The 9,981-nt window shown below is 48.5% G+C and overlaps 1 protein-coding gene across 1 annotated transcript in view; it reads left to right on the forward strand.

The window, feature by feature from the left end:
- The window catches only part of MAP6 (microtubule associated protein 6), a gene marked incomplete at its 3' end in the record, with an annotated part of 44,512 nt that extends 34,798 nt beyond the window's left edge, over positions 1-9,714 (forward strand). Inside the window, exon 4 of the mRNA XM_082013910.1 lies at positions 9,645-9,714. Coding sequence (XP_081870036.1) covers positions 9,645-9,714 — 70 coding nt within the window. The remainder of the gene's footprint in view (positions 1-9,644) is intronic.
- Between the last annotated feature and the right edge of the window lie 267 nt (positions 9,715-9,981).

Raw genomic sequence — 9,981 nt, forward strand, 5'->3', positions numbered from 1 at the left:
TGTTTTGCTTTCTTTGTAAAAAGAAAAAAAGAAATGTTTTGCTTTTTACCCTGTGAAAGTTCTTATGCTGTCTATTGCTTGCTTTCTCATTTTCACTGTATTGTACTGTTACTCCTTTCTGCAAAATGGTGCTAATTGCTGACTGAGCTCCTGTTTTCTGACTGCTTTGCACACTGATCACCTGCTTCTTCATTTGCAACGCGTCCGGTGTAAAAACATGGCTCCCATGAATTCCACAAACTCTTGCCTCTTGGAGGCAGATAGGAAGTGTCTAATTAATATTTTGTGGCCTGGGTTTGGTTGCATATCACAGATTGTCTCTTGTAATGTGTTAAGCACACCTCCTCGTGGTGCTTTTTCATTCTTGCTGTTCTGATGAGAATGACACACACACACAACACACACACTCAAATTAATGTATAGCCAATTGATTGTGACGTGCTTGTGATCTTTGCTTGCTCAAAGGGGTTTTTTTTCCAATGATAAATAAATGCTAAAGACGAATACCACCTCCTGGATCTTGTTTTCTCGATAAGAAGCACAGTTAAGTGAAAGAAACACCCTTCCAACTGTAATTAGATTTGTGTTGCTTAGAGCCACCACCACTTCCATGCCTGCCGTAGGGACAACTGAGCTGTCACAGTCTGACTCCCTTTAGATGGCTGCTGACCTCAGACTAGCCTGACGTGAGAGCTAAGCGTTTGCAAATGTGAAGATGGACAGTGAAGTCATATGGACGGAGCAGGTAGTTTGCTTTTATTTTCTATATATACAGTGTCTTGAGCAGAGGGTCCGTGCGGTGAGTGCCCTGCATGCAGGCTGCTGCTGCGCCTTGCTCGTGTCCTTGTTGCGCTGGATCAGGGAGCAGAATCCGAGCCCCATCGAGAGCTGGAGGGAGGGGAGGTGCTGCGGATGAGGACGCTTAATTACACACCCTTTTCCAACTGTCTACGGCTTTTGCTTTGGCCCAAAACCACCCAAAAGGCCCATGAGAAGGGTCAGGGGGCTATACATCCTCATTGAAGGGAGGCGGCAAATGCTTGGCTTGAGCACTTTCAGCGGGCTGCAAGCCTAGCCACCATTGAACAGGTGTTTGGCAGTGTCTGTGGAAGTGCAAAGCACTGATTTTATATTTATGAAAGTGTTGGCTATCTGGAGAAAGTGATGGCTGAGGAGAAAGCAGGGCTAAGAGCACAATTTTATTTTAAATGGTGAACCTTAATCTTAGTTTCATCTCTTTTTTTTCTTTAATTAGCCAGTAATCTCCTACCTGCAATCTTTAATCATGTTTTCTCTTTTAGTGGATATTCCAATAACATCCCCACCAACTTGGGGAAAATTGTCTGCATTGAAGTTACATTTTTAAATCCGTCCTCCAACACAGCTCTGCTGACTTCAATGGATCACCAGCCCTTTTCTGCCTTACCATTTCTGGGTGCTATTTCTCACCCCTGCCTGATTTACAAATCACTTTCTGAATTTATTCCATCTGTGACTACATGCTGATAACAGTGCTGCTCTCTAATGTCCTGCCATATCACCCTGCCTTCCCTCTCCCTTCCCTACCAGCTTCAGCCATTCATCAGTCACGCGTAACTGTATGATCTTTAAAGTGTTTCAGCTGAGCTGTAGGTCTGGGGGTTTATCATTTCACCCGTGCACAGCTGGTCTTGGAGAAAATGTTCGTTGTTAAAAGAGCAGTCGTTGATGGGGCTTATCAGTGACAGTACGTGTTGGCCAACAAAATGTTTCTCCCACGACACAAAGGTACGAGGTCTGTTCCATGCTGCAGCATAGGTGGGTAACCCATCTGGTCCCAAGCAGCCGCTCGCGCTCAGTGCTGGAAAACATGCCCTTGCTGTCCTATTGCTCTCTGAACTTGCTCAGCATTGCAAACCTAAAGACCCAGAGGGGCAGGATGCATTTCTAGGAGACAGTAGGACCTACTGGGCTGATGACAAGCATGGGGACCTGGGCTTCTTGGGCTTTAACCATGACTGTCTAAGCCCACTGCTACTGACTCACTCCTTAGTCTTTGCCAAGTCATTAGTGACTGGCACTGCCCACCTATTTCCAAGGGCTGTTGTGAGAAGGATGTCTATGCAAAGCATGGGAGATGGGTTACTGAAAATGAAATGCTTTGTCTAATAAGAGCATTTAGTGTGGTAGCATTGGCTGGAGTAACAATAATCCTAATTGTCAGCATTGGTGTCTGGTGAGGGGACAAGGAGGGGTTCAGAAATATTGGCATGTTGAATTTAAAGGGTCAAGTCTGCTTCTCACACTCTTAATAACGGAGCATCTGAGTGCCGCTTTGCAGAGGTGTCGCTTTGGTTGCACAAGGTGTGAGCAGCCCCATGAGGGGCATGTTTCCTATTTTAAACAGTTCCTTTCAAATATATCATGTGCCAAGGGCTTCAGAACACCCCCCCGAAGACTTGTGCATGGGTGGATGAAGAGGTTCCTGCCTGATGCTCTCCATCCCTCCATCCATTCTCTGCATCAGACAGGAGCTTAAGTGCCTTGGGCACAGGACTCAGATTTACTGATTTTATCACTTCCAAATGTCTCAGCTGCCTTTGAAAGCCTCAGTTATCATTATTACATCCCTGACTGGTAAAGCAAGGTCAAAGGATGAGTAGGGATACTTCATCAGCTGACATCTCAGCCCTTACATGAATGCAGCCTCTTGTGTCTCGGTGTCCTTTGGATCCAGGGTTTATTTAGAGATGTGCCAGTGCAGGAAAGAAAGGGACTTTTTAAGAAGATGCCTCTGTCATAGCTGGTACCTCCCAGCATCCAAGGAATAGCCACTGTCCCCAACAGCATGAAATTAAAGAAGAGGAGCGGTACAGGAAGAAGAAATTCCCTAGTATGAATGTGAAGACATGTCCACGTTCCGCACCAAGAACAGTATCTTTTGTGTTGTTGCAAAATATTGCGATGTTCAGACGTGGGCTTCAGCTCTCACTGTTTCCAGCAGTGTCTTGTCTTGGTAAGTTTGATCCAATTGGGAATTTGACAGCCCACTTCCATTTACCCTTATTCATGTGAGCTTTCTGGGTTGGGAGCAATTCCACTAATGCCACTGGGTCTACTCACAAGCTCAGGGGTCTGCAATGAGGGGTAACACAGTTCTCAGTACTGCAGGACTGGTGGTTTATCACGAAACCATTTTATGGACATTGCTTGTAAACAGTCTTAATTTCTGTTGCAGGGTGCCTTGGAAACAGCTCCCTAATCATGACTGTCATGCAGAGGAGATTGAGCCCAAGGGTAAAAGCCTGCTAATGGATCGAAGGCATCTTTATGCTTTCTAAAATGCCAGCTTTCCCTGCAGGAGTCTGCTCCACAGAAACCAATGGCAAGGACCAGCAGCCGGAAAAATAACGGATGAGGAGTAGTGACAGATCTTAGCGATATGTGGAAGCACCAAGAAATAATAACCGTTCCTTCAATGCCAGCAGTTCGATGGTGTGAGAGATGGAAACCCCCTTGTAGTCATCTGCCCACCTCCCACCCCACCCTAGCCTAAGACATGCAGCAACCTCAAGCCTCTGAGCAAAGCTAGGTCTTCCCATATCTCCTTGGGGAGCCAGAGAACTGTGTGCCCTGCCTGGCTCTGAGAGAGGTCTGCAGAGCTGGCTTACAGCAGAAGGTGAGGAGAACCCTGCATGGCATGTGGTGGAGGGGATCTCATCACACAATGGCTGTGGCAGATGGGTCTGTCTTCATCAGTTAAACAGCACCCAGGAGCACTTGATGGTGCCAGTATCTGATGGTCAAGATAGGGAAATCCTGAGAGTCGTCCCTGGTCATTGGACTGACCTGCTCCTTGACCTGTTTCAGGATTTAGTACCCAACTGAGGACCAGTTCAGCTGTGATCACCTTGTTTTGAGCCAAGAGATTTATCAGCAGAGACATGAGCCAGCAAGGCACCTTTAATTTAATACAATAGTGCTTTGGAGTCACAGGGTGTCCTTGCCCCCATTGCTCCTGCTCCCTCCCCTCTCCCCAAGTCTCATTGCTGATCACTTCTCTGTCCCTGTTGGCTCCTTCCCTTGCACTCTTCAATGCCCTCAGCACCCCATCAGACCCCGTCTGCCCACCATGCTGCTATTCTTTCTTGCCTTCAAAATCATTTCCACTCTGTCTTCACTGCCAACTTTTCCGTGTCTGTCCCACAGCTGCTTCTCCAACCCTTTTGTTTTCTCCCACCTCTCCCTTCCAGCACCTTTCCCCTCCAGGTCATCCTAAATACCCTGCTCTACCAGGGACCTTCTCCTTCCCATCCTCCTCAAGTTACTGTCTCATGTCCGGTCTTGTCTCTCTTGGACTGTAAGCCTTTTTCTTTGCCTGTACTGTGCGATAACCCTCACTGCTTCGAATAAACGATACCTCACCTACCGACTGCCCTTTCTCTCTCTCGTTTCTTGGTGTGGCTTCAGGAGGTATGTCTACAAGTGCACTGTGTGTCTGTCCTTGTGGCCAGTTCAGCAGTCGGTCTTGCTGCCACAGCTCTATCCGTAGCCTTTTGGGATGACTCTGCTCATGTTTTTGTTCCCCGGTACCTTCCTTTCTCTTTTTACAGCCACAGAGATGACCTTTGTTGTCTGTGTAGGAGCCCGCCGTATTCAGAGCTGCATGACCTTCTGTCCTTTGCAAATCTGGTGCATCTGATAGAGAGGCTGGCCTTTCTCCAGCTTTGTGCAGAGATGTCCTGGGCTGGCAGGTGGCTCAACAAATGCAGCAACTGAGGAGAATGAAGGAGAAATCTTGTAGCCCAGAGCCAAAGCAGCTGATATTAAAGGAACTGCAATTCCTGGTGCATTAGAGAAAACAGTGGGCAGAAATGTGTCAGTGGAAATCCAAGCAGATGCATCTCCCAGGGAAGAAGCAGAAGCTGGCTTAGCAACGGGATATGTTTCAGAGATGGATGCCCAGGAGGCTTCTTGTGGTTCAGAAGGTGCCCTGAACATCTGCTATCTCTGTCCCAGGCTAGGACTAAACCCGCTCGTGGTCCCTTCAACTTGTGAGTACAGCAGGGCCCAACTGTGACTGAGTCCCAGGTGGCTCCTTGCTCCCTCCTTGTCCTAATTTATTGCCTGAGTGACCTTAGTTTGGTCTGTGCTGGCTGGAGCTATCAGTGCACATGGAAATAGTGCTTCTTCCTAGCTGCTCCACACACACAGAGACAGATGCAGGAGCAGTTCTGTTCCTCTGCCCTTACTGTGATACTCACTATAGGTAGCGTGACACCACCCTACTAGAAAGCAAAGGAGACTCCTTATCACATTGAGTGAGGAGCTGAGCTCACAGCGCGGCCATCAGTCTGGTTTCATGGGCCAGCTACAGAAGTTAGGTCTGAAGACCTAACTCAAGGCCAGACTGAAGCCAGTTGGTGGACATGGATGGGAGAAGTATCAAGCAGCACGCGGTTCGCTGGGCTTCCTTCAGTGGTGCTGTGCAAGAGCAGACAAGAGGTTAAATGTGTGGGGATGTCCAGTCCTCCTCAGTGAGGAGCCTGGAGTATTCATTTAGAACAAGTGAGACCTACAGCCAGGTTGTGCTTGACATCTCCAGGCTCTAGGGATTTCAGTGTAGATACTAGAAAGAGGCAGTGGGAAAGAGGATCCTTTGGTGTAGGTAATGCCCATCCTTTCCCATGTGTCACCATGGCCCACCTGCCGTGCTTTCACAGTGCTGCCACCTCCTCCTCCAAACTCGAGACTCCAAGAGTGAAAGAACTCTAGAACAACCTAAAACAGCAGCCAAGATTTCAGCTGCACAGTTTTAGGGACTGAATGGTATTAAGGACAATATTCCTGCATGCCACTGAGGTCCCTAGCTGACCTCAGAGGTCTTCTTGCATCTAAATATCTGCTAGCGGAGCTTTGTAAGTGCTTGTATATCTGCTGCTTTGCAGGTGGACATTTGTTTGAGCTCTGAAGTGCTGAGCTCCTTGCTGCTCACCTCACACCTGCATCAGGCCAGATTTCATAACCAGACACTTTCTTCTCCTTCAGCCCTTGCTGACCCCAAACTGGTGCCCATTTCCAGGGCACACTCAACTTATGCAAGCAATAGCAACCCCTCTGCTTGCTTAGATACAGACCCAGGATGAAATTCTTCATTTCCCTGTTGCTTTAGCCCCACTATTTGATGCTGTTGCCTTTTCCAAGGAGTGTAACTAAGACCAGGTATTAAGTACAATGTTAAGGCCACTTTCCAGGACAAAGAACACTTGTATTTTTGTCACTGTTACCACAGACAGTGAACTTTGATGCACAAAGAGCCAAAAAGCATTCAGAAGAGAGAAGTGACTCTCCATGTCCTATAACGTAATTTTTAATTATATTTGCCCAGGAGTTGATGGGCTTTTATCTTCTGAGGAACATGAACCTGCGACTATCCCCCTGGGAGAGGACCCTAACCAAACGATCAGTTCCTTCATGGAGGAGAGCCAACTCCTCACCTGAATTCTCTGGGGAAGAAAGGCAAGATTTCTCATGGTTCTTTTTAAAAAATGGCTCTTCAGTGCCAAACTTCACAACTATATGTTCCTGGGGCTATTTTGCTGTTTCTGAGCCAGAAGGACAAGATTTCTGCTGCTTCTAGTTGCTTTTGAAGGCAATGTAATTTTCCATATGCCTGGAGTTGGCTCAGTCTATACGGACTCATAAGAGCTCCCAAAAAGTTAAACTGTTTTGAGTGAAGATAATTTCACAGAGGAGGATAAATGTCATCAGTCCTGGTTTGATATGAGGCTGCCAAAACACCAAGACCCAAGTCCACAGAGGAACAGAGATGAGCCATGAACAGGTCAACCACATCTGTGAAGAACAGGGTAATGTTGCTGGAGCCCATTACCATCAGAGGCAAGTTTAGATCCCAAGTCCTAAGAGCCCAGCTCCCTGCTGTTACATCTGGACCAGCGAAGAGGAGGCCATGCTATGTGTACTTGTGGGGGTCATCCTTTTGTTGTTTCCACACACCAGGTGCTGCCTCTCTGAACTCTGCTGAAGTTCCTGCTCTTTCTGCATCTCACTCTCAGCCATAACCAGAGTAATAATCTGTCACCTCCAATCCATCTCCTCTCCGTTTCTCACCTTGTCACTTCACATAATTAACCTCTCCTACACACATGGGTTTCACCAGGCAACGATTTGCCACTGACAGCCCTCGTGAGGGTGTAGATCTCCAAACTCTTTCCTCGCTTGGCTGAGAAAAAGATAATTTGTAAATTTTGCTGGTTTTGTGTTAGGTCTCATTACTTTTCAGGATCAGGTTTTCCGTTCAACCCTCCTGTTTGCATCCTCCCAGCTCACTCCTCCCAAGGCTAGTACCCAGGGCTGGACCTCACTGTGCAGCCCTGCAGAGAGCAGCCAGGGGTGTTCTCCTCCTGGTGAGAGGCTGTGCAAGGCTGTGTTGTCCCAGAATACTAATTCCTGGGGAAGAGAATGTAATTACCTCCCCCTCACACTCCTTCCAGTTTAAAACAGGTTCGGAATGAGTTTTACTGGGAAGAACAATCGCACAATTATCTATATTCGATGCAAACAAAGAGGAAGCCAGGGGATGGGACACGGCCTCTTTCTCCTCCAGAAGGCTGGCTTTTAGCCATGGCTGAAGGATGCACACACTTGTGAGGAAAGAGGCAACCAGATTAAAATGAAGAAGTATCCACCACACAAACAAGTCACGGCATGCACCAGCTTTCATGGCTGCCTCAACAGAGAGGTACCAAACCAAGGCTGCTGAGAAGGGTGAATTCCCCTGGTGACTCTAGCAGGGACTAAGAGAAATGTTGATGGAAGGTGATTTCAAACAGTTTATGTTCCTCCAGGGAGAGATTACTTTGGCTTTCAAACTCTATTCTGAAATGCAGAGCAACAGCAAGAGGTTGGACACCAAGCCCAGGGAAGAGGTGGGATTAGTCTGGCGTTGACCCACCTACAACCTGGAGCATCACATGTGCACTGGCACAGGAAAACCTGAGCTCAGGCCCCGTAGTTACTGCATCCTCCCTTATGAGACAAGATGTGAAGACCAGCTCAGAGGGGGTAGCTTGGCATCTGGAGCAGCTGCTGGCAGCCCTCAACCTGCCTAGCCCACATGTGTAAGTGCCCTTGGGCACACTCTCCACTGGCAAGGACATGCAGACATCTCCAGCCTTCTCCAGAGACCAGGCAACAGCTCAGGAGCTAGGACAGGTCCTAGCAGATGTCTGTGTATCAGCAGTATGGACCTGATCTGACCTGACAGTGGGACATCTTTCCCAAGAGTTGCTGCCCTGCATTTTCACCTAATCCCTTGACTTATGGTGCTGGGCTTACCTCATTCCCATAGGAGCTGGTAGGTTGGAAGGACTCAGCAGGTTTTCCTACATTGGAGACACCAGGGAAAGGCCATACCAACCTCTGCCAGCATCTTCTGGCAGTAAATGTCTCTTCACTGTAAGCGCAAAGGGCAGGACGAGGGTGAGTATCTGAACAAGAGCTGTCCTGCCAGGGCTCTCCACATGGCCTGGCCCCATGAGCGTCCCACGCAGGGATGGTTAGACTCACGTGTCCAGGTTGGGCTGGTTTCATGGGCCAAGGAGATGGTAACTAGCGCCTGTTCTCCTGGCCCTGGTGTCAGCCCCTCCTTCCCTCCTTTAACCTGCAAGCTGGAACCATTCCCTACACAAAGCCAACATCAGGCTGGGGGATGAATGGGGACCTCCACCGTCCCTTAATGCAACCGCCGTGCAAAGCTGTCCATCTTAAAGCTGAGCAGGTTTCTTCTGCCTCTCCATCTGCTTTCTGCAGCCTCACAGATCCCTCCCCATCCATCACACATCTCTCCTCATCCCCTCCTTCTCTTTCTCTCTCCTAATGAAGATTGATTCCCTCGTTCCCTACAGGTCTTTCCTTTCCCATGTCTCCCTCTGCACTTCAACAAGACCCGACCTTCCCTCCAGCATCTGGCCAGAGCTTTTCCTGGCAGCATCTACCCTAATGCCTGGGCTTTGTTCTCTTATGCTCCCATCCAAGACTACCCCAGGTACAGAGCTGGCCCCTGAGCTGATCCTAACAGCCATCCAGTGCCTTGGTGCCACCATCACCTCCTGGTGTCTCCTGGGGGCATAGAAGAGGAGGGGTGCTCTCAAATTGGGGTTAGCATATGTCAGCTGGGCTTATTTCCGTGTCGGTTGTTTTAACAGGCACCGGTTGCTTCCTGAGCAGCACAAGAGCTCAGCTCCCCTGGGTTACAGGGCTTTCACCACCCGCCTTGAGGGCAACAAACTGCTTCTTTGTGAGACAATTTTACAGCGAGGTGCTCGTTCGATGCAGGTTATAATCAATTGGCAAGCATTTTTCATAGCTGATGGGTGGGCCTGACTGGTCTCAGTTGAACCAGGGGCTAGTCAAAAAGTCAAGAGCTCCAGCCCTCCCCATTTTGTGGACATCCGTAGGTTTTGGACCAGGACCAGGCTCACCCACCAGCCTGAGGAGATACTGAACATGTGCAGGCTGCTTGGGGAGCGCTCTGCAGAACCACTTGTCACTGGGCTAATTCCAGCTCGGGGGTGGCATTTTGTTGTTGTGCTCCAGCCGATTGCTCTGACAGCTTTGCAATGATGCTCTTTCTCTGCTTCCAGGACCCCTGAAAAAAACACTGGTGCTACAGACCAAGAACCAAGTACCTTAGTGCAGGATCAACGCACGTGAAGTCAAGCACTTTCCTCTGAGCGGCGGTTGGAGCAAACGTAGAGTCTGCATGAAATGTGTATCATCCGGCTGGCATACAATAAAGCTGATGATCAGAGTTGAATGACAATTTCTCTTGTCTCTTAAGCTGAGAAGTTATTGTCACCAGGATCTGTGTAATGCAGTTAGCATGTCTGTGCCTTGATTTATATTCAGTAAAATCAGAGAAGGAAAACAGGTCCAATTCTCCCTTTATTCACAGGTGTGGAACAGCACTGGTTTCAATGG

Source organism: Phaethon aethereus (genome assembly GCF_964289735.1).
Source record: "Phaethon aethereus genome assembly, chromosome: 1".
Taxonomy (NCBI): domain Eukaryota; kingdom Metazoa; phylum Chordata; class Aves; order Phaethontiformes; family Phaethontidae; genus Phaethon; species Phaethon aethereus.